This window comes from Microtus oregoni, unplaced genomic scaffold, assembly GCF_018167655.1.
Source record: "Microtus oregoni isolate MIOR12 unplaced genomic scaffold, Mior012 000007F_ref0000211, whole genome shotgun sequence".
In the NCBI taxonomy this organism is placed as follows: domain Eukaryota; kingdom Metazoa; phylum Chordata; class Mammalia; order Rodentia; family Cricetidae; genus Microtus; species Microtus oregoni.
In genome coordinates this window covers 57,414,676-57,442,673 of record NW_024543066.1, presented here as the reverse complement: position 1 = coordinate 57,442,673, position 27,998 = coordinate 57,414,676, and the positions used below count along the sequence as shown (strand labels likewise).

General features: G+C 49.3%; 1 protein-coding gene and 1 pseudogene across 4 annotated transcripts; one reads left to right on the top strand and one right to left on the bottom strand.

The window, feature by feature from the left end:
• Nucleotides 1-59: 59 nt before the first annotated feature.
• LOC121450456 (cingulin) lies at nt 60-27,830 on the top strand. Of its 4 annotated transcripts, none has more exons than XM_041655355.1 (21): nt 60-75; nt 6,802-7,682; nt 8,287-8,384; nt 8,512-8,581; nt 8,682-8,777; nt 10,789-10,916; nt 12,167-12,299; nt 13,132-13,344; nt 13,712-13,860; nt 14,106-14,238; nt 17,537-17,746; nt 18,065-18,271; nt 18,781-19,038; nt 21,081-21,251; nt 22,274-22,435; nt 23,287-23,376; nt 24,548-24,631; nt 24,718-24,836; nt 25,068-25,176; nt 26,032-26,195; nt 26,453-27,830. In XM_041655355.1, the coding sequence occupies exons 2-21, from the start codon at nt 6,831-6,833 to the stop codon at nt 26,592-26,594; spliced, it is 3,588 nt and encodes a 1,195-aa protein (XP_041511289.1). In that variant the 5' UTR covers nt 60-75; nt 6,802-6,830; the 3' UTR covers nt 26,595-27,830. The 4 variants fall into 4 exon arrangements, with proteins under 4 accessions (XP_041511289.1, XP_041511284.1, XP_041511285.1 ...); XM_041655350.1 differs by lacking the exon at nt 60-75 and adding an exon at nt 1,006-1,128; XM_041655351.1 differs by lacking the exon at nt 60-75 and adding an exon at nt 1,262-1,313.
• LOC121450632 lies at nt 16,115-17,024 on the bottom strand (annotated as a pseudogene).
• Nucleotides 27,831-27,998: the final 168 nt, after the last annotated feature.

The following is a 27,998-nucleotide window of genomic DNA, read 5'->3' as shown; positions in this document are numbered from 1 at the left end:
CTCTTCAAACCTAAATATATTACACTAAATATTTACTGAACAAATAAAGGAGAGAACTATTCAGAGCCCAGCAAGGTAAGCTAAGCCAATCTTCTTTTAACGTACCTCAGCGGTTAACACGAGGAGCCGGCTTTAAGGTTAACTGCCCTCAGTTTACAGGCAAAGCACCCCAGACTCTTTTGGTCTAGTGGGGCCAAAAGCCCTACTTATTGACAGGCTTTCAAAAGAGACGGATTTACAATCTGTGATTGAGTCCCTTTCTGCTCATACCGAAGGTCATTCTGATGGCTGTAAATTTACAGCACTCGGTCTCCAGTCATTCATTCATTCTACACATATTTATTAAGACCCAAACATGTGCTGGCCTCTGTTACAGGCGTTTGAGATGAAGTGAACGAAACAAAAGAAAAAGATTTCTGCTGTGGCGGAGCTTATCATAGGGAGACAAAAGGATGAAAATGATTTTTAGAATGATGTAAATTAGATGATAAATATTACAGAGAAAAAGGTTGCAAAATGATCATGGAGGCCAGAAACCCAAGACTGGAGTTCTGGTTCGGGTTGCCGATAAGGCAGGCGAGCAGAAATGCAGGGCGCGCTGACGTCTGGAGACTATGAAGAAATTTTCTGCAGAAAGTGACAGAATGGTATTCCTGCTTAGGCGGAGGGAGATGAAGGGCGGAAAGGGCCGTGGACCGAGATTTGCGTAGAGAAGAGCACGCGGGAGGCGCTTCCCACAGAGCCCAGGGGATGCTCTGGCGCTCAGACACACCGGTCCGCAAAGCCCCGACGCCCCCAAAATGGCCTCTCAGGCCCCTTGGCGCCCCACCAGCCCACGTGACCCCGCCGCCCCTCCCTCCCACCGGGCTGGGGACCCCGGCTCTGGGTTCCCGCGGTGGCTGCCCCGCCCTTTGCGGGAAGCCGACCAATAGGAGGAGGGGTGAGGCGGAGCGGGAGGTGACGGCCAATGGGGGCGGAGCTCCTGGGGAGTAACAGGTTGGTGGGCGGGGGGAGAGGAGGGCGCTCAGATCTCGGAGGGGCTGGGCTGCAGCCGCGCGTGCTGCGCGGGCTGACGGAGCGCGAGCCCCTGCGGGGTGTGTGAGCCCGGGAGCACCGAGCCCGACTCGGGTGAGTGAGCCTGCGGGGAGCGAGGACACCTGTGAGGTGGGTGGGCCCGCAGGAGTATGCCTGAGGGGCGGGGTGGAGGCGCCAGATGCCCGCCTCCTCCTCGGCACAGGTGCTGAGTTTAGGAGGAGGGGCGGTCAGAGTGCGGTGGCAGAACTAAGAGCTTGGCCCCTGCTCCGGTGCCAGAAGTAAGTGACTGGTACCGTGCCAGGTGTGGGGCACCTGAGGGTAAGGTTATTCCCAGGGCATCGAGCGTTTCAGCGCTATGATCTCTGGAGGTCAGGCGCTGGCCCTTGGGGCAGAATTTCTCTTGGAAACCAGCGTCGGGGCGGGAGAGGGTTAGTCGTATTGGAGCGAATGGAAGTGCCGCCGTGGGTTCAGAGACTGCGGTGGCGATATCAGCAGGTGCTGGTGTGGGGGTGACTCACCCCCCCCCGCCCCGCCAGTCCTTGCTGGCCTCTGACACGGTCCTCTGGCTTTGGAAGTGCTCTGAAATGTGGTGTCGTTCTCTGACCGTTTGCCCACAGGTGAAAACGGTTGCCAGTAAGACGCTAAGGTCGGGATATGAGGGCACCCCCATCTCCTTGCTAGGTGTGAGATTATTTAAGGTTTTTTCTGCCTTTCTATTCATGCCAGGGAGAATTTTTCCTTCTTCCTCTAGAAAGAACTATGTGTGTTCTCTAAGAGAGGGGCATCAAGAATCATAAATCCCCGGACCCTCAAAATGACTGAAAATGTTTGCTTTTTCGGGGGAGTGGATCGTGAATTGATTGAATACTGGGTTTCACGTAGTCCATGCTGGCCTTGAAGTTGTACTGAGGAGGCTGACCTTGAACTGATTGCAGGCACCGCACAGCGCTGGGGTTACAAGCGTGTGTCACCACACCCACCTATAAGTTGTCTTCTTCCCTGAGGTTGATGTCAACCCTTCCTTTCCAGAGAATATATATTTCTTCCTTTAGTTCTGGATTGGGGGACACTGGCGAGATTTGGGAGTGCAGCTAATTTTCTTGCTGCATTACAGAATCCTCTTGATTCCCTGGAACCCTAGCAGGAGTCCCGATTCCTGATCTATGATAAGTCACTGTAGGCACTAGTGGTGCAGAGAGACAGGCAGAACCCCCTAGGAGCCCAGAAGACTCGGGGAATGCCATCTCCAAATTCCCAGGCCACATGAGAGGTATATACTGGGCCCCAGACAACTTCTGAGGTGAATTTCCTTGCCCTAGGCGGCAGTGGAGGCAAAGTCAACCTTAGTTTGGCCCCTTTGATGCTCTGTCTGAAGACAGTTGCTGTAATTGGGAAATAATTAGCAACCGCTATGTTTGTAGACAAGCTGCTTACATGGTCCAGGGCACCTTCCTTTCCCTGGTATTTGGGAGTATGGATCTGGCTCTGGGGGCTGTCAGCTCAGAGATTTGCCTGATTCTAAGAGGATTCTGGCTTCCTGTGGTTCCCAGGCAGACTTGCCTGCCTTTACCCTCGTGGGAGGGGAGGGGAGAGCCAAGTGCCTGGGAGTTGATGAAGGTAAGTGCAAGACCAGGAATGCAACTTTGGGAGCCAGAGAGGGAGTGGTGGAGGGAGACAAAGTCTTCCTGTCACAAACTGGCCTGTCACCGTGTTCCAGGTGCATCTGTAACTCCTGCCTCCTCCTCCCTCCCCACCTCTGCCTCCGCCTCCAGAGCCTCGGCCCTGGCGGGTAGGCTGGGGAGAGCTCCACTCCTGGCCTCATCCCACCGCTGTGGTGGGGAACTACTCTGGTCTGCTTTGCCCGCTCCCAGGGTAGCCTTCCAGGCCCTCCCTTCCCTTTGCCTCTCAAACCAGTCCAGCCAGTTTGCAAGGGCCCAGTTCTTCATTGTGTTTTTTACCCCCACTGGCCAAGCAGCTCCAGCTTGGCTCTCAGGTTTCTGCTTTTTAGTGGACCTAGCCTGGAGTCCCCTTAGGGGGGTGTTCTGTTTGGGCCTACAAGGAGCCTTCTTATCAATGATAAGTCGCTGAACTTGCCTTTTTAATTTTGACCATTTGTTTGCTTTTTTTTTTTTATTACAACTGAGGTGGTTCTGATCCATGTTCTTTTAGTTCTTCCCCGTCTGACTGCTGTTATTCAGCATCTAGCATATCGCCTGGCCCTGTGTACGTCAGCCCTTCCTCCACACACCCGAAACCACCCCACCCCCCACTTCCTGCCAGAAGTCCAGGGACCCTGTCACTCCTGGTTGGAAGCCAGCTGCGAATGGCTGGGCCAGAGGTGATGGAATTGGGGCAGGGCAGGCTAATGAGTAACTCAGGGAGAAGTGGCTGTCTGGTACAGGTGTACCGTGCCTTCTCCCTGGGTTCAGACAGGGATGGCAGAGGCAGACAGATGGCGCTGAATTAACTTCTGGCCTGGTATTTTCCCACAGTACAGTTGGTGAGAAATGCCCTGGGCATGTGCCAGGAGAGAGGGAAAAGAGGGTCAGGCATCTGGTGAGAGCACAGGCCCTGGGCTTCGCGTTGTTGGTCGCGATCATTGTTTACCTGCCTAGGGCTTATGCAAGGCCCTGGAGTGCCCTGCTCTCTTGGCCCCACCCCACTGTCCTCTGTAACTGAAGGCGGGTAGGTTTCGGGTTTTCCGTGTTGAATCATTTAGAGCTCTGTTTTCTGACCCACCCTAAAGATCTCTCCGTCCTGGCCCCTGACCCACATGTCCTGGAACTCAGAGTAGTTGAGGGTGGGGGTGTGTCTTTGGAACCTAGGGGAGCACTGGATAGCACCCCTACATTGGCTGGTACCCTGGGCCAAGGGGTGGACACTTTGCTGTGCCTACATGGGAGCTCCTTGTCCAGATCTGCAGATACACTGACAGGGCAGAACTTCATCATGAATAAATCATGTGACTTCTGGGAGCTGGCAGTTTAGGTACATCTATGGGGCAGAGTCCAGACCAGGAAGATGTCTCCTTACTAAGGCACAAGGAATGCTCTGAGACATCCACGGGCATATCTCTCTGCTGCTGGGAGAGTCTGCCTTGGTCAGGACACAGCCTTCAAAGAGTATTCATTTACATTCTCCAAGTTCCAGGCGGAGGGTAGCTGGGAGTCTTGGTCTTTGCCCTGGAGGAGCTCATTATTTAGTGGTAGAGACAGGAACTATTCTCTTCAGTAAGTGTGTGGAGGTAAACTGAGGTAAACATGCTGGGAATATATGTAAATGATGGGATCTCTGCAAGAAACTCTGCTTTTCCTAGCGAGAGAAGCACCGCTATTTCTTTTTCTTTTCGCTATCTGCCAAACTTGGGCATGCTTTTCCATACACACGGGGCTTTCTCTTTTCCTCTGAAGCCCCTTCCCCGTCTGCCATGCAGCTGCTTGTCTGCCTTGTAAGGTTGGTTGCTGACCTCCATTACTAACCTGCCTGCTTTCTTAAATGCATGCCTTTCCCTTGTTCTACTTCTGGCAACTTCTTTGCATTTCCCTCCTCCTGGCATCTGCTGTGATTGACAGTTTGCCTGTCCTATTGCTTTTTCTCAAACTCTTGTTTGTAAGCTTCCTTCTGTGTCCATAAATTCTTATATTGATGAAACTTAAGACTCCCAAAGAAAGAACCTTAATTTCCTCAGCTCCTTAGTAAGTTCAGGAGCAGCCTAGGTAGGCTACATAGACCCTTTCTCAAAAAAAAAGAAAAAAAAAAAAAGGTAAACATTATAAAATTATTGCATGTGGAGAAAAAAGAAGGCAATCAGCTTGTTTATTATGTATTTTTATTGAGGCAAAGTCTCACTGTGCAGCTGAAGCTGATCTTGAACTCCTGGTAATCCTCTTGTCTCAGACTCACACGTGCTGACTCTAGAGCAATGGTTCTCGAGCTTCTCAATGCTGCAACCCTTTAATGCAGAGCCTCACGCTGTGGGGACAGACAATGAAAGCATTTTCATTGCTACTTCTTAACTGTAATTTTACTACTGCTATAAACCGTAATGTCTTAGGTGACCCCTGTGAAAGGGCCCTTTGACTCCCAAAGGGTCGCCAACCACAGGGTGAGAACCACTTCTCTGGTGCTTCTTTTTCTTGAGTAATGTGGAGAGCTTCTCCCCACTGCACTCACAAACTTAAATATTCTGCGTTAAAAGTGTGTGTGGGCTGTGTCGTGGAGGAGGTGCCTTCCTGTCAGTCACAGCCCCAGGATCCCCAAAGTCAGTCGTTCTCAATAAAGGGTTTCTCCCTCCATTTGGGAAGGTCTAGGATTGCTAAAAATGCCCTCAGTGTCCGGTTCTCCCCATTCCTGTCCCACCTGTATTCTGCTCCTCCTGCCCATCTCCTCCCTTCAGCTGCCCTGGTTTCTGGCTTCCTAGAGCGTCTACTATCTCTGAGAGGGACCTTGCCAAGTTTCCTTGGCCCAGCGCCCCACAGGGCGGTTGGATTGGGTATGATTGTTTTTCTGTCTGGCACACCTGAGGTTCCTCCCTCCAGCTTGGTGCTGGGCTCCAGTAGAGACCAGCAGAAGTGAGGAAGCTGCATTTGTTGTTTAATTTGCTTGGACCAAAACCTCCCTTCCCAGTTCCAGGAACCAGAGCACACCTGGAAGGCATTCCATTTACTGAGGCTATGCTTGGGCAGTGTGGACCAGGAAGTTGGCCTGTGGATAGCCCTGGCTCTGTCCCACAGCTTGCCTGCTCTGGGTCCTTGGGCTGGCACACTGAAACCTATGTGGAAAGGGTGGGAGCGAAGCTCTGTTGGTAGAATGCTGGCCTGGAACAGAAAGCCCTCATCCATCCCAGACTGCCCAGGAGTTCACCCTTGTAATACCAGTGCTCAAGTGGAAACAGAAGGATCAGAATTCAAGGTCATCTTCAGCTGCGTAAAGGGTGTGAGGCCAGCTTTGGACCACGTAAGACACAGTCTCAAAAAAAAAAAAATCTTTTTTAAGTCCTCCCTCCTCTTACTTTTCTGTCTTGGTGTTGTGGATTGAATCCAGATCTCACACATGTTAGAGAAATGCTATACCACTGAGTCACAACCCAGCCCAGAGTCCTTTCTGAGATAGGCACTAGTCTACATGGTATCAAGTTCAGAAGAGACAGGAAACTACACAGGGAAAGTCCAGAGAGTAAACCCGTCTGTGTGTCCAGCCCTCAGGACCTTCACCCCAGACACATCGCTGCTGTCAGTAGCAATTTGTCTTCCTGGAAATGGGTGCCCATTTTGTCATTCTTTATTTTAATAAACTCTGCAGTAGGAGGCTTTTTTCAAGGGGGTGGAAGAATCAGATAAGTAGGTTAGGGGTCTGCCTTTGCGTGGTAGAGACCGCTGGCTATCTGTGCTATCTGTGCTGCATCTTCAAAGTCGTACTAAGCCGCAATCCCCAGGACTGCATAAAGGAAATGAATCATTGTTGGATTTCTGGGTCTCAAAGTATGTTATCTGTTTTATTTTTATTTTTTTTCCTATGTTGAGAAACCTTGTACATACTAGGCAAGCTGTCTATTCACGAACTACCGTCCTAGCTTTTTCAAAGTGGACCACGAGTATTAGCGTCACTTGGGAGAGGTTGCAGTCAGAAACCAGGGATAGACTCCGTATACTGCATTTCTGCTGCTCAGATAAAATATGAGAACTGTTTTTTGTAGAACGCAGTGTTCCCTAAAACTGGCTTTCTACTTCAGGCTCCTCAACTAAAACTGTTTTCTTCATATTCTAGGACCCCTCCTACATGTGGAGCAGGCACACATGATGGCTGATCCTCGGGGCCCTGTAGACCATGGAGTACAAATTCGCTTTATCACAGAGCCAGAGGGTGCTACTGAGGTGGGCACCCTTCGTCGCACTGGGCGTCGTCCTGCTAAGGATGCAAGAGCCAGTACCTATGGGGTCGCTGTGCGCGTGCAGGGCATTGCCGGACAGCCCTTTGTGGTGCTTAACAGTGGAGAGAAAGGCAGCGACTCCTTCGGGGTTCAAATTAAGGGCTCCAACCACCGAGGGTCCCCAGGAGCACTGAGCTCTGATTCAGAACTCCCTGAGAACCCCTACTCTCAAGTCAAGGGGTTTCCCGCCCCTTCTCAGAGCAGCACATCTGATGAGGAGCCCAGGGACCACTGGAACGGAAGACTGCTCCGGTCCCAGTCACAAGCCTCCCTCACAGGGCTTGCTTCGGTGGGTCCTAACAATCGGAGCGCCAGCTTGTTGGAGCTAACCCCTCCAAAGAAGCCCCCGGTTAACACCATTGACACCGCCCCCTTGTCTTCAGTGGACTCACTCATCAACAAGTTTGATAGTCAAACCGGGGGCCAGGTCCGCGGACGCACTGGACGCCGCACGCGGACACTTCCCCACGAACAGCGCAAGCGGAGCCAGAGTCTGGACAGCCGGCTCTCAAGGGATACCCGCGAGGATCGGGACCGCCAGTCCTCCAACCACTGGACCCCTGAGACAAAGTATGACAACCACGTGGACAGCTCAAAGCAGCCGCCTCAGAGCCAGAGCCCTCTCAGCAGCTTTAGCCGGTCCCGGCAGACCCAAGACTGGGTCCTGCAGAGTTTTGAGGAAACGCGGGAGAAAGCACAGGATCCCACCATGGTGCAGGTCAGATGGCATCCCTCCCCACTGCCAACCCCAGCTTTGCATCCGCCCACGAATCCTTTTCTAATTCAGATAGCACAGGGCCAAAAGTCTGCCTTTTGTTCCCCATCTTGTCCACTCAATGTCCACATGCACAGCCTACTTTCATGGTGCAATTCTAAGGAGAATGGAAGCGAGCACAGGGAGTGAGCCGTTCTGCGGCCATCAGCACACAGATATTTGCTAGGTCTAGCACTGTTGATGCAGGCTGCAGGGTATGGGAAGCTCCCCTGCTAGTCTTTCTCCTTTTTAACTCAGGACTGAGTGGGAGACATGTGCCTTCTAGAGCTGTGTGCATTTACAAATCCAGCACATCTGTTGGCGTTAATGACAGATTACTTGTGACACAGGTCACAGCTGGTTACTGAGAAAAGTCTGATGTACAGCAATAGTGCAGAGATCTACCCTGCTTGGGCTTTTTGGGGGAGTGGGCGTTCCTCAGGCCTGAGCAGTGTTGTTCGTCTTCCAACTGCCTGTGCTTCATTTGAACCACATAATACTCTGGCCTGATCTTTTCTCCCTTCTTCTCTTCTTTCTTTCCTTTTTTCCCCCTTCATTTTCCCTCCAGTTCAAATCAACTCCAGACCTTCTCCGAGACCAGCGGGAGACTGCACCAGGCAGTGTGGACCATGTAAAGGCCACCATCTATGGCATCCTCAGGGAGGGGTGAGTGGGGTCCACCTAGTAGTGGGAGCGTACACTTCCTTTCTTGTCCCTATGGCTTCTTTCCCCTCCTCTTTCCTGGTCTCTCCTCCCCTCTGTTCACCCTTGCTTTGGTCCTTTTGTCCCCCAGAAGCTCAGAAAGTGAAGTCTCTGTGAGGAGGAAGGTCAGTTTGGTGTTGGAGCAGATGCAGCCTCTGGGGGTGAGTGACCTTTTGGGGTCAGGACTAGCACCTTGAGGGCCTCCAGGGATCTGGATGTGGGCTTACTTTCCACCTGCTTGTTCCCCCATACCTCTGGCAGATGGTTTCTCCTGCTTCTACGAAGGCCCTGGCAGGGCAGAATGAACTTACCCGAAAAGTGGAGGAGCTCCAGAAGAAGCTGGATGAAGAGGTGAAGGTAAGGCAGTGCAGTGGGAGGAGTGAAGGACCACAGGGAAGGTGATGTCCAGGGATGAGCTAGACTGGAGGGGAGGGGCATCTTACTGAGTATGAGTATCCTTGTTTGGGCCTCGTACTCACAGAGATCTTCCTCGCTCTGCTGGACTCATGCCCAGCTAGGCTGGCTCTTCTGAGTGGTCCTGTCTGTATTATGTGAGACAATAAGTTGGTATCCTAGTCCCAGCAAGGCCTTTGACGTTCTCTGAGACTTCATGGGTGGGGAGCATGTAGGAGATCTAACTACTTCCTTTTCATTATCCCTTGGTGTCCATGTCTGGGGTCTGCTATTGACTGCTCAGAGGAAGCTTGAGAAACTTGCTATTGTTCTCTCTCCAGGGGTGTAACTCATCTGATAGAATGCTCACTTTGCACGCACCGAGTGTCCCAGGTTCAATCCCTAGTACTGAACACAATCAGTTGTGGTGGTACCTGTAAGCCCAACACTCAGGAAGTAGAGGCAGGAGGATCAGGAGTTCAGGGTCCTCTCTGGCTGTTTATCAGGTTTGAAGTCAGACTGGGTCACATGAAACCATGTCTCAAAAACAGAAAAGGTCAGGCGGTGGTGGCGCACGCCTTTAATCCCAGCATTTGGGAGGCAGAGGCAGGTGGATCTCTGTGAGTTCGAGGCCAGCCTGCTCTACAGAGCGAGTTCCAGGACAGGCTCCAAAGCCACACACAGAAACCCTGTCTCAAAAAGCAAAAACAAACAAACAAAAAACCCAAAACTGCTTACATCCTATGTGTCTCGAGTCGTCTTTTTCTCATCATACTTACGATGGTGACGATAATGTCATTTATCGAATGTAATTTTTATGGCAGATACTGCTCTGGGTAAATACATAATCATTACAGTGACTGTGCAAAGAAAAGTATGTCGGAGGATCTTCTCTGAGAAATCTGAAGATGAGGCGGTTAGGGGACTTGCTGTGGCAGTGAGTTGCAGAGAAGGGTGAGATGATGAAGCCACTCTCCTCTAAAACATATGGACACTTTTTTTTACTTTTCTTTTTAGGATTGGAGGACAGGGTCCCAAAAGGACTGGCTCTGAACTTACTACGTTAGCCAAGAATGACCGAGAACTTCTTATTTTATTTTTTTGTTTGTTTTTCTGAAACAGGGTTTCTCTATATAGCCCTGGCCACCCTGCAACTCACTCGGTAGATCAAGATGGCCTCAAATTTACAGATATCACCTGTGTGCTGGGATTAAAGGCGTGCACACCACCGCCGCCCAGCCAACCCTCTTGCCCCTACTTCCTAAATTTGGGATTCACATGTCCATCACCATAAACTAGGCACAGTTTATGCCTTGCTGGAGATGGAACCCAGGGATTGTGTATGTTAGGCAGGCACTCTACCATGCCCCTCCCCCCCACCCCTCCCCAACCCCCGGCCCGGCCCCAGCCCCATTATAAATGCTACTTCCAGTATTGCCCTGTACATAGTTAGGAGCTCAGCTCCTGTTGGTTTGTAATCCCCTTGTTAAGGAGAAATCGGTGCAGATTAATGGTTATGTGGAATCAAACTTAATGGATTCCAACTTTGATTCTAGTAATTGTTGGCTGTGTAACTAATCTCAGTTAAGTTCTTCAAGTATTCAAATCCCATTTCCTGATCACTAAGTGAAGATAATAATATACTCTTTATTTGTTGCAAAACAGATCACTCCAAAACTTAACAGCCTAAAACAAGCATTTCTCAGTGTCTGAGGACTGAGAATCAGGAATCAACTTCACTGAGTAATTCTGACTCATGGCTATTATTACTAGAACACTTAGGAGACTTTTTTTTTTTTTTTTTGAGACAAGATTTCATTCTAACCCTAAGTGCCTGGAATTCACCGTGTAGTTCAGGCTAGCCTTGAAGTTCCTGCTTCTGCCTCCCAAGTGTCAGGATTATAGGCATGTGCTGCCATTTGGAGCTATTCCGGATCTGTCTACAAGCTTTTCCTGTTCTCCATTTCTTTCCCAGAAGCGGCAGAAGCTGGAACCATCCAGGGTTGGGCTAGAGAGGCAGCTGGAGGAGAAGGCAGAGGAGTGTAACCGACTGCAGGAGCTGCTGGAGAGGAAGAAAGGGGAGGCGCAGCAGAGCGCCAAGGAGTGAGTGCCGCTGGGGGAGCACTGGGGTCAGCTTCAAGGCCTGGGCTGGGCCTAGAGCTCCTTCCTCAGGGTCTGTAGGAGGCAGATGCGAAGGGGGCGGAGACTGTTTTCTTTCTCCCTTTCTGGGTAATGGCGATAGCGCATGATCTGGAGATGGGCTCGTGGGCATGCCTGAGGTTCTGAGTTTGTCAAATGGCCTTAAAAACATCAGCTACCTTACAGGGTCACTGTGAGGATTTACTCACTAGTGTAGCGGATGTCTTCTGTCTGTGACTGATGTTGTCTATGTGACAGGCTCTGGTGTAGGCTCCTGAGGAACATCAGTGAGCTGTGCAGGCAGGGCCCTCCTCTCCAGAATCTTCGCTCCAGAGACAGGGAACAGAGGGTAGAGAAGTGGAGTGTGTGTGTGCATGCGTAAACTGTAGCTCTTGATGGCGCGAGTGCTGCAGACTCGCTCACCAAGGAGCAGGTCTCAGTTTTCATTGAAGTAGTTGGGAATAAATGTTCATTAAGATTTGAACAGGTCCTTTAATCCCAGCACTCGGGAGGCAGAGGCAGGCGGATCTCTGTGAGTTCGAGGCCAGCCTGGTCTACAAAGGGAGTTCCAGGACAGGCTCCAAAGCTACAGAGAAACCCTGTCTCGAAAAACCCAAAAAAAAAAAAAAAAAAAAAAAAAAGATTTGAACAAGGGAGCTGGGCAGTTGTGGCACACACCTTTAATCCCAGCGTGTGGGGGACAGAGGCAGGATCTTTCAGTTCAAGGCCAGCCTGGTCTACAGAGTGACTTATAGGACAGCCAGGACTGTTTGTTACACAGAGAAACTCTGTCTCAAAGAACCAAAACAAAAAAAGAAAAAGAAAACAAGAGGTTTGAGCAAGGGCCTGGAGATGGCTCAGCTGGTAAAGGTGTTTACCACAGAACTGGAGGACCTGAATTTCGTCCCTAGGACACACAGGTTGGAAAGAGAAAAATGACTCCTGCAAGTTGTCGTCTGGCTACCTCTCAGACGTTTCCCTCACACATATATACACAGTAAATAAATAAAAATATAATAAAGGGAAAAAAATTTGAATAGGAACACGGTGTAGTTTATTGATGAAATGCTTGCCCAATTTGACAAGGTCCTTCTATTCCATCATAGCAAAACCAAATGTGCAAAAAATAGAGATTTAAAGGAAGTTTAAATGGATGGATGGATGGTAAGCCAGCAACTGCAGAGCATAGTATCCATGCTATCATCTCTTGATAGGCTTCAGAACATGAAGCTCCTCCTGGGCCAGGAAGAAGGATTACGGCATGGGCTGGAGACCCAGGTGAAGGAGCTACAGATCAAACTGAAGCAGGGCCAGAGTCCTGAGCCTGCAAAGGAGATTCTCGTAAAGGTAGGAAGGTGTGTGTGTGTGTGTGTGTGTGTGTGTGTTAGCCTCGGTCCCTGCAGCATCCCCAGGTCTGCTCATCCACTGTTTGAAGTGCGGAAAGCAGGCAGGTGTTCACCAGTGCTCTTCAGTGTGCTTTCAGGCACACTCAAAGGTGGTGTGAGGTTAGAGACCAGATGACAGCTCTGCTTTAGACTCCAGGCAGTTTAGAGGGCAAAAAGCACCTAATACTATACTAATACAAAGTATAGTTTCTTTCTTTTTTGGAGGTGGGACTTTATGAAGTTGTCCATTCTGGTTTTCAGCTTGTGATTCTTCTGCCTTTGTCTTCTAGATACTGGGGTTAGAAGCATATGCCATCCTGTCAAGATCTCATAAGTATTTTTGGCTAAGTGGTTGAGTTTTTTGTTTTTGTTTTTGTTTGGTTTTTCCTAGACAAGGTTTCTCTGTAGCTTTGGAGCCTGTCCTGGAACTAGCTCTTGTAGACCAGGCTGGCCTCGAACTCACAGAGATCCACCTGCCTCTGCCTCTCAAGTGCTGGGATTAAAGGTGTGCACCACTGCTGCCCGGCAAGTTTTTTTTTTTTAAGGATTTATTTATTTTGTATATAGTGTTCTATCTGCTTGTACCTTTGAAGGCCAGAAGAGGGCTCCAGATCTCATTACAAATGGTTGTGAGCCACCATGTGGTTGCTAGGAATTGAACTCAGGACCTCTGGAAAAGCAGACAGTGCTCTTAACTGCTGAGCCTTCTCTCCAGTCTCGTGGTTGAGTTTTTAATAGACAGAATGAATCCTAACATGGTCCCCCGCCCGAGCTTCCACCTTCCCTTTCTCCAGGACTTGTTAGAGACCCGGGAACTTCTGGAAGAGGTCTTAGAGGGAAAACAACGAGTTGAGGACCAGCTAAGGATGAGGGAACGGGAGCTGACAGCCCTGAAGGGGGCCCTGAAGGAGGAGGTAGCCTCCCATGACCAGGAAGTGGAACATGTCCGGCTGCAATACCAGAGAGACACGGAGCAGCTTCGCCGGAGCATGCAAGATGCGACCCAGGCATGTGACAAGAACTGGGCCTGGGAGAGGACGACACTGCCAGGGAATGGGGCTGCCTTATTCGTGTATTTTTGAACTTTTCATGGTTGTAGTTAGGGACCTTCCTAAAGGACACATGAGATGGTTAGGAAACCTACCAGAGCAGAGAGGAGTTACAGGCTAGAAATAGCATAAGGATGTGTGGCCAAATCCATGGGGAAATACTGGAGGGGGGGGCTTCCTGCAGATCACAGGGAGGCTGACTGTCACGTCTTAGCTTCACACGGCCAGGGGTCACACTGTCACTCTGTGATGCTCTCTGGGCCTCAGCTTCCTCTTCTACCTTTACGTGAAGGTATCTTGGGTGCCCATTTGCCTCCTTCCGTAGGACCATGCTGCATTGGAAGCTGAGAGGCAGAAGATGTCTTCCCTGGTCCGGGAGCTGCAAAGGGAGCTGGAGGAGACCTCAGAGGAGACAGGTCATTGGCAGAGTATGTTCCAGAAAAACAAGGAGGAGCTGAGAGCCACCAAGCAGGAGTAAGATAAGACCTTCCTGCTTTTCTCGGGGGCATTTAACCTGACTCTTTACCCCACTGCCTTTCCCTCCCACGGGGCTCTCCCATATACTCTTTCCAAAGCTGGCATTTTCCAGATCTATTCCTTGAGAGTGGTGCCTGTGGCGATGGCCTCCAGAGGGCTGTTCCCTTTGTCCTTTTAATCTCCCCACGTGGGAAGTCTCACCTTGATCTTCTATTCTTTGTTTCTAACCTTGCTGGGCTCAGACTTCTGCAGCTGCGGATGGAGAAGGAGGAGATGGAAGAGGAACTTGGGGAGAAGATGGAGATCTTACAGAGGGACTTGGAGCAGGCCCGGGCTGGTACAAGAGATACTCACCAGGTTGAGGAGCTCAAAAAGGTACTTGGACCTGGGGCCTGACTGCAGGTCGGGATGACTCCTGCCTCACTGATGCACCTCTGCCCGGGCTAGTGGGGCTGTGTCCAGGAGTGGGGTTTTCAGGCTTCATCCTAGCAGCTCAGTTTTGGCTGTCCAGTTCTTCAGGACTGGTCTCCTCGTTGGCTATAGAGTTTCCTAAAGAAAAAGACTATCAGCAGCCAGGTTGGGGTATATAGGCAGAAGCTGCTGGCTGCCTTTTAGAAGACATCATAGGAAGCTAAATACATGTGGATTTGTAAAACTCCAGGGTCATTTTTGCAGGCTCAGAGCCTTAATTTGGTTAGCACTTCAAAAACTGCTCTTCCAGGAAGGAATTCATTAACTACGTGACAAAGCAAATGTTTTGTTAGAATGTCTGCTTATTAGTTTACCTTGAGAAATATAATCCCTGGGCTGGAATGCTGGGTCAGCCTGGCTGGCTGACCTTTGGAAACCAAAGTGTAATCCGAAGGCTATTTGGTAAAGCAGAGTCTGGACATGGAACTTAGGGGGCCCAGTGTTTGATTGCATCTCCCAGTTTCCCAAGCCACAGTCTTGCTGGCAGGACAGTGACACACACTTCCCTTTGATCTTCTTTAGAAAGTCAGTCCTTTTTTCATGCATGGATATGGTCCATAAAAGGGTCATGAGAAAGTCATAAAATTTAAACCCAGTTTCATACTCTTGGTATTGTAGTATATGAAGGATAAGAAAAACAGTTAATAGGCCAGGTGGTGGCTCACCTTTAATCCCAGCACTGGGGAGGCAGAGGCAGGTGGACCTCTATGAGTTCGAGGTCAGCCTGATCTACATATTGAGTTCCAGGACAGTCAGGGCTCCAGAGACTCTGCCTCAAATCTTCCCTCCAAAAAGACCCCCCCCCTGGGGGGGGTGCTGGAGAGATGACTCAGAGGTTAAGATCACTGCCTACTCTTCCAAAGGTCCTGAGTTCAATTCCCAGCAACCACATGGTGGCTCACAACCATCTGTAATGGGGTCTGGTGCTCTCTTATGGCCTGCAGGCATACACACAGACAGAATATTGTATACGTAATAAATAAGTAAATAAATATTTAAAAAACCTCCAAAAAAAAACCAAATAAAAACAAACAACAAACCAAACAAAAGAGTACAGTTAATTATTTGGGGATGACATTTGTGAAGTTACAGATACCGAGGAGAGTCTGAAACCTATGGCTGTATCAGCTGTCGTGGCCGCTTGACAGTTCTCCAGATGATCTCATTCATTATTATGCCTCAAAGAGGAGGTAATTTTATCTAGTATTTAACAAAAATATGAGTTAGGGTAGCAGACTAACCAAGTCCAGCACAAAACAGATAGCAGCTGTGTTCCCTTTTCTTTGCGATGAGTTTCGTTAGTGTGTACACTAGAGTACTGCATGCTCTGCCCGTCAGTCTTGCCTAGCTAGTTATAAATTTCAAAAGTGCCTAGAGGGAACCATAATTGATATTTTACCTCCTTTTTAAAAGAAATTTAAGATGCAATAGTATTTATTCGTTCACATTTTTGGTATATTTTTTTTAGATGGCCAGTCCTGTTTTAGTCATGAGTTCATTCTTCCTCCTCATAGTTTCTCAGTGTTATATCTTTTTATTTTATTTTTTTAATATTCATTTATTTATTTATTTATTTTCAGGGTTTCTTTGTGGTTTTAGAGCCTGTCCTGGAACTAGCTCTTGTAGACCAGGCTGGTCTCAAACTCACAGAGATATGCCTGCCTCTGCCTCCCAAGTGCTGGGATTAAAGGCGTGCGCCACCACCGCCCGGCCTATTATTTATTTTTTTTATTTTGATTAGCAGATGGTCTTTTATTGAAATATTTTCTCTTGCTCCTTCTTAACTTGCTGGGCATTCCACTGCACCACTGTTGATGTCATCAACGATGTCTTGAGGGTGGCGGGGTCCACATTGCAGCCCATAAACTGTGCAGAACCCAGGATTGCTTTAATAGTTCCAGAAAGTTCTGTTGATCATCTTGTCGAAAGTGTTTAATGTTCTTCTGCCTCTTTCTGTCTCTTGATGGCTCCTTGAGGGCTTTGATGATCAGGCCAGAGGGCACCACCTCAGTCTGGACCTGTCTGTCCTGGATGGTCCGTTTCACCGTAATCCTCAGACCTTTCCAGTCACTGGTTTCCTTGGCAATGCCATCACCACCTTTTTTTGGAGACAGACCCAGGGGGCCTATCTTGGGGGCCAGGGCAGATGTAGCGCCGACCTCACTTCTGGTGTACCACAAGTACACGACTTTGATCTCCTTAGGGTCAAACTTGTCAGCATGGTGGAGGTGGCCGGTGTAAGATAAACCCGGATTACGGACGATTGAAGAAAGTTGCACCATAGCCTCTTCCGAATTGAAAGCTGAAAAGCGTGTTATATCTTATGTGCTATAAAATTCCTCTGTTTATACACATGGTCACACTATGTAGACTTTGCTGGCCTTGAACTCACAGAGATCTGCTTGCTTCTGCTTTCCTCTTGCCGGGATTAATGCACCACCACATTTGGCCCCAAATTTCTCCTAGTCAACAGTTCGGCAGTTTTTAGTATAGTCATTGTACGGCGAAGCCATTACCATTACCTAGTTACAGAATATTTTAACCTCCCCCAAAGCATCCCATGCTCCTTAGCAGCCATTCTCTCCATGCCCCGATGGCCTTTTCTCTCCAGATTTGTATAAGCTGGATATTTCATATCATTGCAATTCTGTTACTTGTAGCTTTTGATTTCTGGCCTTCATCTTTTTCATCTGGTGTAATTTTTTTCAAGATTCAACTGTGTGGTACCAAGTGCCTTCATCTTTTTGTTTGTTTACGTGATACTAGGTTTTAGAGATAGGGTCTCACATAGTCCAGGCTTGTCTGGAACTTACTATGTACAGCAAGGGTGCCTCGAATGCGTGAGTTTTCTGGCTCTGCCTTCTGTGTGTTGGATTATAGGTGTGCACCACCACATCTGGCTTTACCCAGCTTTACGGCTGTACAATGTCCTATTCTTGATTTTGTGTATTTTGTTCATTTTCCAAATTTAGGAAATTCTGTGCTTGACACAGTGACTGATCTTCCTATGAGTATTTATGAACAAATTTTTGTGAGAACTGTCAGTTTCATGTGCATGTCACTAAGAACAAGCTTGCTTTGTCCTGTGCTCAGTGTTTGTGAATCTGAATTCTTCTCTCAAGCGGCTTAGCATGTATACTCCTTTCCATGATGTACGAGAGTCCTATTTTCTTAGCTGTCCTCGCTGTTTTCGTTCCCTTAGGAGCTGAGACGCACCCAGGGGGAACTTAAAGAGCTCCAGGCAGAGCGGCAGAGCCAGGAGGTCGTTGGGCGACAGCGGGACCAGGAATTAGAGAAGCAGCTGGCAGTGCTGAGGGCCGAGGCTGATCGAGGCCGAGACCTGGAACAACAGAACTTCCAGCTACAAAAGACCCTGCAGCAACTGCGGCAGGACTGTGAAGAGGCGTCTAAGGCAAGGGGAGTGGGCCCAGGGCTCAGAGGTGGAGGCTGAGGGGTCAGGAGGGCTGAGAAACCAGAGCCTGCAAAGCTACCTGTGATGGGTATGTACTGAGCTGTTCTGGAGGCTCGTGCGTGTGGTGAATAGCAGATTATGGCAGGGGAGGCTGCATCTACGTAGGGGTAGGGTTATGAGGAGTCCCTGGCTGGGGCTCCCCCTCTATGCCTGGCTCTTGTGAGCTTCTGGTGGGTGCTTAGGTGGCCCGTTTTCCTGGATAGGCATGTTTACCCACCTGAGCCCCACGGTCTGAGCCAGTTCTCCCACTGTCCGCAGGCTAAGCTGGCGTCAGAGGCAGAGGCCATGGTGCTGGGGCAGCGTCGGGCAACAGTGGAAACTACACTCCGGGAGACCCAGGAGGAAAACGATGAGTTCCGAAGGCGCATCCTGGGTCTGGAGCAGCAGCTGAAGGAGGCCCGAGGCCTGGCGGAGGGTGGGGAAGCAGCGGAGGCACGACTTCGGGACAAAGTGCGCCGACTGGAGGTAAGCACTCGGTCTCCTGGACCGCCCTACACCATACCGTCAAGCCTTTTTCAGTACTCAGCCATTGGTTTTAGTGTGCCAGCATGCCCTGGGCTCCCCTTCTCAGTGTGCGGCCTTCATGGGCTGCTCCATTGCCCACACCTGTTTGTTTCCTGAAGCGACTTGGTGGTTTCAGACTTTGCACTGATATTTTTGTCTCCTGCCTCCCTTCCCTTTGCTTGTTCTGTGCTTTGATTTTTTTGCTCGTTCCTCCAGCCTGTTTGCACTGCCTTCTCTTTGTTGTTTTTGAGACTGGGTCTCGCTATATGGCCCCACCTGGCCTGGAACTCACTATGTAGACCAGGCTGGCCTCAAACTCACAGAGGTCTGCCTGCTTTCTCCTCACAAGCTCTGGGGTTAGAGGTGTGCCACCACAGCCAGCACTATCTTTTTCATTAGTAACTCCCCAACTTTCCCCTCCTCCTGCCTAAGTTTTGCCTTCTCTCAGCCCAACCGTCCCCTCTTCACAGGTAGAGAAACAGCAGCTAGAGGAGGCTTTGAATGCTGCCCAGGAGGAGGAGGGGAGCCTGGCAGCTGCCAAGCGGGCTCTGGAGGTCCGGCTGGAAGAGGCCCAGCGGGGGCTGGCACGCCTTGGGCAGGAACAGCAAGCACTGAACCGGGCCCTAGAGGAAGAGGGGAGGCAGCGGGAGGCTCTCCGGAAGAGCAAGGCAGAGCTGGAGGAGCAAAAGCGTTTGTTGAACAAGACTGTGGACAGACTCAACAAAGAGGTAAACACAGGTTGCCTGGACCCGTAGGAAAAGGCGTTAAGCCTGCAGAAACTAGCCCTGGAAGTGGGTAGGTTGTGTGACGTTCATTTTCCTCAAGAGAGGATTGGGCCAAATCTTCCTTTTTTTTTTTTTTTTAAAAAAAAGCTTATATTTAAAAAGCTTATATTATTATCTTGTTCTATTTTTTGAGAAAGGGTCTTTCTGTGTAACCCTGGCTGTCCTGGAAGTTACTATGTGGACCAGGCTGGCCTTGAACCCACAGAGATCCACCTGCCTCTGCCACCCAAGTGCTGGGATTAAGAGTGTGTGCCACCATACTTGACGCTTACTGTTATTTTAAAATTGGGTTTATATACCTGTGTCTATGTCAGGGTTTATCTTTGTGCATGTGAGTGCAGTACCCAAGGAGGTCAGAAGAGGGCAAGTCTCCATTGTGGGTGCCAGAAACTGAACTCAGATCCTCTGGAAGATCAGTGTTATTTTAACTGAGCCATCTCTCATCCCTTTTTATTTTTTTTTTTATTTTTTTATTTATATTTTATTTTTTTGTTTTTTTTTTTAAATATTTATTTATTATGTATACAATATTCTATGTGTATGCCTGAAGGCCAGAAGAGGGCGCCAGACTTCTTTACAGATGGTTGTGAGCCACCATGTGGTTGCTGGGAATTGAACTCAGGACCTTTTGGAAGAGCAGGCAATGCTCTTAACCACTGAGCCATCTCTCCAGCCCTATATTTTATTTTTTTTTATGGTTTTTCGAGACAGGGTTTCTCTGTAGCTTTGGTGCCTGTCCTGGAACTAGCTCTTGTAGACCAGGCCGGCCTCGAACTCACAGAGATCCGCCTGCCTCTGCCTCCCGAGTGCTGGGATTAAAGGCGTGCGCCACCACCGCCTGGCTTTTTTTTTTTCTTTTTCTTTTTTTTTTGAGACAGATCTCATGTAGCTAAAACTAGGATTGAACTGTATAGTTGTGTGCTACCATGCCCAGCCCCAATGTGATATCCCACTTACATATCAGTGGTTTTGCCCTGGGGTCTTCATTCTTGGAGTTTCCTTTAGAAGTCTCAAAGACCTAAGCATAAGAGTCATCTTATTTTTTATTTAAATTGTGGGGAGAGGAAGAAGCAAGTGAAATAAAGAAATCAAATTACTTCTGCTGGTAAGGTTCTTCCTCACAATCTTATTTTTACAAAGCAAGGTCAACTATTAGCAATGTCAACTGAGAAAAACAAACATTTTATTTTCTCTGAAAATAGTACTTAAGGGCTTGTCATAGTTCAGTAGGCAGAGTTTCTTTTTTAGTGGTATATCTTATAACCATGTCCCAGCAAGTTTGCAGAAACATGGTCATTGAAGGGTTACTTAGTATCAACCACTATTATAAGTATTAACAATGTAGGTACTGTTGTTATCCCATCTTTTTTTAAAAAATAATTTATTTACTTTTGTTTTATTTGCATTGCTGTTTTGCCCACATGTGTGTCTGTGTGAGGGTACCAGATCTTGGAGTTACAGACATTTGTGAGCTGCCACGTGGGTGCTGGGAATTGAACCCGAGTCCTGGAAGAGCAGCCAGTGCTCTAACCACTGAGTCATCGCTCCAGCCCTGCTATCCCATCTTATAGATGAGAAAATGAGACCCGAGATAAGTGATAAAGCTATGGTCTATCCAGACATTTGTTTTTTGTTTTTAATTTTTTATTTTATGTGCATTCACGTTTTGCCTGCATGTTTGCCTGTATGAGAACAGAACTGGAACCGGAGTTATAGACAGCAGTGAGCTGCCCTGTGGGTGCTGGGAACTGAACCTGGGTCCCCTGGAGGGGCAGGCAGTGCTCTTAACCACTGAGGCATCTCTTCAGTCCCTTGTTCAGACATTTGAACACTCACCATACGAGGGATGTAGACCAGGAAAGCTGGAGAGGGCTGCCTGGCAGAGAGGAAGCTCTTAGGAGACTTCTGGGAGCTGGGACTGCACACAGGAGAGAACATTTGGTGTAGAGGTGCGGTGTGAGTAAACACTTTCCCCTGCATTTTAGCTGGAGCAGATTGGGGATGACTCCAAGCTAGCCCTGCAGCAGCTCCAGTCCCAGATGGAAGATTACAAGGAAAAGGCCCGGAGGGAAGTAGCTGATGCCCAGCGCCAGGCCAAGGATTGGGCCAGTGAGGCTGAAAAGAATTCAGGGGGGCTGAGCCGGCTTCAGGATGAGGTAGGAGCCTAAGTGACAGAAAAGTGTCCTTGGTTTGAAGGTCACTGCCCCTCACTGAGTGCTGGGACTCAGACTTGGGTATAACCACTGGAGTGGGGGGGGGGGGTTGTTCACATGATGACAGACAGAAGGGGATGCCGCACATCAGAGTCACCTGGGAAGGTTTTTAAAAATCTTGAAATTTTTTTTTTTTGCTTTTGTTTGGTTGGTTGTTTTTGTTTTTGTTTATTTGTTTGGTTTTCAAGACAGGGTTTCTCCGTATATCTCTGACTGTCCTGGAACTCAGTCTGTAGACCAGGCTGGCCTTAAACTCACAGAGATCCGCCTGCCTCTGCCTCCCTAATGTCGGGATTAAAGGTGTGTAAGGTGTGTGCCACCACCACTTGTCCAAGATTTTTAAAAATGTTAATGTCTCAATATAATTTTTTATTACTTAGGTCATAATCTGGGACCTAGGATTTTTTTTTTTTTTTTTTTTTTGAGATAGGGTCTCACCATGGCTAGCCTCACACTCACAGAGATCTGTTTGTCTGTCTCCTAAGTGCTAAAGGATTTAAGGCATGCACTACCATGCCTGACAGGATTGGTAACTTTTTTGTTTTTGTCTATTTTCTGTTTTTTTGAGATAGGGTTTCTCTGTAGGACAGTCCTGGCTGCCCTGGAACTTGCTTTGTAGACCAGGCTGGCCTCAAACTCCTGCTTCTGCCTCCCCAGTGCTGGCAGACTGGTGGTTTTTAAAACCTCTTTAAATAGGCACAGTTGTGCCTACTCCCCAGTAAAACTCCCAAGTGATTCCCATTTGTGCAGTGAGTTTTAAGGCAATGAGGAAAGTGAACTAGAAGTGATTGTTTCTCACCATGAGCTGGCAGCTCAGGGCAAGCGCTTTGCCACCAAGCTGTGGTCCCAGCCTGGCGCTAAAGAATGTCCGTGGTGGAGTATTTCTTCCCATGGGCAGACCGCTCCCACCTTCTACCCCTACATTTCAACTAGGCTGAGCTGTTGTGTATTGTCTTTGGACCCAGCTGCAAAGGCTGCGGCAGGCCCTGCAGACAGCCCAGGCTGAGCGGGACACAGCCCGGCTGGACAAAGAGCTGCTGGCCCAGCGACTGCAGGGGCTGGAGCAGGAGGCCGAGAACAAGAAGCGCACCCAGGATGACAAGACTCGACAACTGAAGAGCCTCGAGGTACAGGCACAGACAGGCTGGGTGGGGAGAGAGGGTGGTTTGGGGCTAGCGCGATGAATTTTGAGCAGGAAAAGGAGCCAATGTTTCCGGAGCCTTTTTCTGTGTAGATAATAAAACTCAAGAAGTTTTTTTTTAAGCTATGAACTAAATGTAGATGTTGAGAAATTTATAGATGTCATGTAAAAAAAATTGGATTTCTGTCATGTTTTGCATTTGGACAGTGTTAGCATGACCCTCTTAGACCTGAGTTCTGCATGTCACTAGCTAGCTGGAGTTGAGCATGGCTTTCCTCCCTTAGAGTGAATGGTAGCCTCCAGTTTGCTGTGCTTGTGTAAGAATAATAGCAACAAGCATATAATGCACTGTGGGCGTGGCACGTAAGACTCATCCTCAGAATCTCCCTGGGAGGTAGATGGTCTCCATTTCACAGATAAGGAGACCTGAGGTGCAGAGATAAGTCACTTTCCAGTGCAGTAGGTCCTGCACCAGAACGTGGGAGGTCTGGTGTCCAGGCCTAGGAGGCTGACCCGAATCCATGCTCTTACTTCTGTATGGTACTACTGGGCCGCCTAAATTTCCCCACACTTTGGGAATGCTGCTTCTGAGGGTTTCCATCCTGGCCTCCGCTGGGGAACAGGAGCTTCAGTTTTTCTCTAGCGTTCGCCTTCCTGGTCAGCAGAGGGCGCTGGCTCCGTGGTGGTTTTGAGCAAGCAGGAGCAAGCGGAAGGTTTCTGGAATGTGCAAGGGGAAAAATCTGTGGAACTGAAGTTTTGATGGGGGTCTTGATCTGCGTTTGGTGTCCGAGGGCCCAAAATTTGGTACAGACTTGACCTTTTATCCTTCTGCTTCAGGAGAAAGTCTCACGGCTGGAGGCAGAGTTAGATGAAGAAAAGAACACGGTGGAACTGTTAACCGAGCGTGTGAACCGTGGCCGCGACCAGGTGACTACTCCCCACCGTAACACCCCAGCTCTCAAAGATAGCTCTGCTCTCCTTTCATAACCTGGGGGTTCTGGCAAGGCATCTGCTTCAGGCCTTCAGGCTCTCCTCTGCTTGGGAAGAGGCAGACAGGAAGCCAAGAATTGGAGTCTGCGGAAAGCCCTGGTGGTCCAGGCTGCGCTGACCCTAGTGAGGACTATTTCAATTCAGGAGTCCTGGTTGTGGGATTTCGGGAGCCTTCTTTAAATTGTTCCTCCCATTTGAACAGTTAAAACCTCTTCTTTTAACCTGACACCCATCATGTCACTTTTTTGTTTGTTTTTGTTGTTTTTTGAGACAGGGTCTTTATATAGTCTGGCTGGCCTTGGAACATGCTCTGTAGCCCAGGCTGGCCTCAAACTCACAGAGATCCACCTTCCTATGCCTCCTGAGTGTTGGGATTAAAGGTGTGCGCCAGCACGCACGCTTCCAAACATCACTTTAATTTATAGTATCCCACTGTTCCCCTCCATAAAACCCCTATCAATATCATAATGCAAATGCGTTCAGTCCAATTTTAAAAGTTCCTGTAGTCTTCCAGTTCCGATACTGTTCAGAAGTCCAAAGTTCAAAATCTGTTCTGAGACTCAAAGCAGTGTTTTAATTGTAAGCTCTGCACCCACATCCAGCGTCCAGGGCTCCTGGTGACATCATTTGACTCTACTGGTCTTGGACAGTCCTTGCCCCGCAGCTTTGCTGCTTGTAGCATGCATAGCCTCTCTCTTCTCCCATCAGCTCCTCTCGGCGCCTGTATCTTCCCACTGCAAATGTCCCGCATTCCCGGTGCCTGAGACATCTTAGGTTCTCCAGTGCAATTCAGACTTCACTTTCACAGATTCTGCAGTAGCCTTTTGGGAACCGCTTGCAGGAAACTGATTTTCTGGGATACAATCCAATGTGATGAGGAAGGGGCAATGACAGGTAGCTTCATGTATGATGTATGATGGCCTTTTCTAATCTAGTTAGGACATTGAGAATAGGGTGCTGGGAATTCTAGGAGGAGAGTACTTAATTGCCTGAGAATTTGAGGGACTCGGGGTTCAGAGAGTGTCTTCCAGGGATCTGGTTCTGTTGACTTACTTTGCAGGTTTAGCTGTGATCTTCCCCGAGTCTAATTCTCCCTCATCTCTAACAGGTGGATCAGCTGAGGACTGAGCTCATGCAGGAGAGGTCTGCTCGGCAGGACTTGGAGTGTGACAAAATCTCCTTGGAGAGACAGGTGAGAAGGAGTCTGGGGATAGACTCAGGAGGCCAGACAGAGGACCATCCGGAATGCTAACCATGGGATCTTCCCATCTCTCTCAGAACAAGGACTTGAAGACCCGCTTGGCCAGCTCCGAAGGCTTCCAGAAACCCAGCGCCAGCTTCTCTCAGCTTGAGTCCCAGTATCAACTGTTACAAGAGCGGCTGCAAGCTGAGGAGAGGTGATACGAACCTGTCAGTCATCCCTCTCCCCGCCCCTTGCTCCTGATCTAGAGCAGAGTTGTGGAAATTCTGGGATGGGAATGACCCCTGGGTCTTTGGGACTTCCCTAGAATCCTCCCGACCAGCTGGTGAGGCTCGTAACAGGAAAGTCCTCGGAGGTGGTCAGTGCTAAGTAAAGGCTTCCTTAGAGATGGGAAAGCTAGAGACCGCGCTTTCCTGTTCTTTCTTAGAGAGAAGACAGTTCTGCAGTCCACCAATCGAAAACTAGAACGGAGAGTTAAAGAGCTCTCTATTCAGATCGATGATGAGCGGCAGCATGTCAACGACCAGAAAGACCAGGTGAGGGCACGGCACCTGTGGACAGCAGCCACAGGGGTGAGGGACGGCACCTGTGGACAGCAGCCACAGGGGTGAGGGATGGCACCTGTGGACAGCAGCCACAGGGGTGAGGGATGGCACCTGTGGACAGCAGCCACAGGGGTGAACGACCAGAAAGACCAGGTGAGGGCACAGCACCCTGTGGACGCACAGCCACAGGGGTAAGGGCCTGGCACCCTGTGGACACGCAGCCACAGGGGTGAGCGCATGGCACCCTGTGGACAAGCAGCCACAGGGAAATACGTTAGGTGCTCTCTTGAAGGCCACTGTCCCCATAAGTCTTCTGCATTTAGAATTAGCTTGTGTTAGGACAGAGATTAGTTTGAGAGGTCTAGCCTAGGGTAGTTATAGCCTTTGTATTGCGTGTGCTAGTTTCTCTAAGGGTTATATGTCATGAATTCACCAAATCCCCAAATAACCTTTGGGTTGTGCTTGTGTGTAGGTGTATGTGTGTATTCATGTGCACAAATGTGCACGTGTGTGGAGGCTGGAGGACAGCCATGGGTGTTGTTCATCGGTCCACCTTCCATCTTTTTCTTTCTTGAAACAAAATCTATCACTGGTCTGGAACTTGCCAAATAGGTTAGGCTGGCTGGCTAGTGTGTCCTAGGGAGATTACATGACAATCTATTTCCTTTATTGGCTGAACTGTCTCCTTAGCTCCCTAACCTGCCTCTCAACAATTCCCTGAGGCTAGAGGATTTACATAAAGTCACAGCATGGGTGAGGGGGATTGTCCCTTGTCAGAACATTGCAGGGGAGGTTCCAGCCCTTGGAGTAAGCTTTCCTAATGTGAGGACACCCTGTCCTGTTTAGCTAAGCCTGAAGGTGAAGGCTTTGAAGCGGCAGGTGGATGAAGCCGAAGAGGAAATTGAGCGGCTGGACGGCCTGAGGAAGAAGGCACAGCGTGAGCTGGAGGAACAGCATGAAATCAATGAACAGCTCCAGGCCCGGATCAAAGCCTTGGAAAAGGAAGCCTGGTATGGCCACCTTTCTGTACCTTGCTCTGCACCATGCTCATGGGGGGTAGGGAATGGACCCTTCCAAGCTGGATAAGAAGAACTATGTAGTTCTTTATCCCTGCCTAGAAGGTAGACTAGTCAGGTCTTAGTATCTTAGCTCCCACCATTCCCTTTGTCTCCCTAGATCCCTGGTGAGGAGGGGACCGTGTGCTAGCTTTAGGTCTTAGCGTGGAAGGGTGATGGTCTCAGTCCTGCCCCTTCTCTCTCTGACTCAGGCGGAAAGCTTCCCGCTCAGCTGCTGAGGCGGCCCTCAAACAAGAGGGGCTGAGCTCTGATGAGGAATTTGACAGCGTCTACGACCCCTCATCCATTGCATCCCTGCTCACAGAGAGCAACCTGCAGACCAGCTCCTGTTAGCGCATGCTCTGTTAAGGACCATACGGGCTTGAAGCCTGTCTCAGCCACCCCTGCTCTGCTTTGCTCTGTCCTGCCTGCCTGAGTCATTTGTTTTTTTCTATGGGTGACCTGATTCAGACTTAAGACTGGGAGGGGTCAGAGTAAGGGTGATAAAACATTAGCAATGAGCTGGTGGTGGGCTTGTCCCTGCCTCTGGAAGAGTGGCTAGGCCTGCTGAGCCCTTCATGTAGGTTCTGACCTCTCTGTCATCTCCCGTACAGCGGGACTAATGGCCAACATATCCACTGAGGGGGACTGCAGAGGACAGGGAGGGATGGATATTGCCATGTATGTAAAGCTTTATTTCTTTAATATTTAACCATATGGCTCAGGGAAATACCCAATGTTCTGCTCCCTGGATCCCTGCAACCTTTATTCCTCCCACTCTGGAGCAGGGGAGGGAGCATTATGGGTAATGGACATGCAGGTGTGGCTCTACCCACTTTGGATACTTTTTGCACAGTCATGGACCCACGAGTAGTCCCTAGCATCTCTTCAGTCGCAATGGTTTTGTTCTCTCCACGTCACTGGGTCCAGGGGACCTGTCGTCTCTCCGTCTTTACCATCCCGGCCTTGCTGCTTTACTCTCAGTGCCTTAGCAGTGTGAGATGGGGATGCTGCCCTTGCCTTTCCTAAGCCTGTACTCATACCTCTCCAGAGACCAGCCTTTCCTCGCTGGGGCCAGCCTGTCCTTCCCCACAGGCTGCTCTGCCAGCCAGCTCCCGGGAGAAGGGCTTCCGAAGCCTGGGTAAGGTGGTGGGGACTGGTTCTCCTCAGGGTTCCATCTTCCTTCTCGCCCACCCCCTGTCTGGGAACCACAGGACTGTTTACACAGGTCCTAAAAGCAAACATCTAGTCCCTGTGGCCTCCTAGTGGCTTCTCTGACCAGATGTCCCCAGCCTCCATGGGAACCAACAGATCTTTGCTTTTCTCAGGAAGTGAGATTCCTGATTCAGATCTTTGTCTGGGGTTAGAAGATGACTCCCAGTAGAGATGGGAAGGGGCACTGGAGAATGTATTCCTGAGTTCTGGGGTGTGCCAAGCTCTGGTGGGTGAAGGTAATGGATGGGGATGGTTCACCTCTTATTTCCAAAGTAAGTTCTGTTCTCATCAATCACTTGTAATTTCATGAATTAAAAAAAAAATCCTGCAAATCAGATTGTCTTGGTTTATTTTAAATTAAATATTTAAATGGCATATCTATACTGAAATTCCTGTCTTTATTTTCCTGGCTAATTTGGGGGCCTACTCAAAAGTTTGTTGTTTGTTTGTTTATTTATTATTTATACAATATTCTGTGTGTATGTCTGCAGGCCAGAAGAGGGCACCAGACCTCATTACAGATGGTTGGGTTGTGAGCCACCA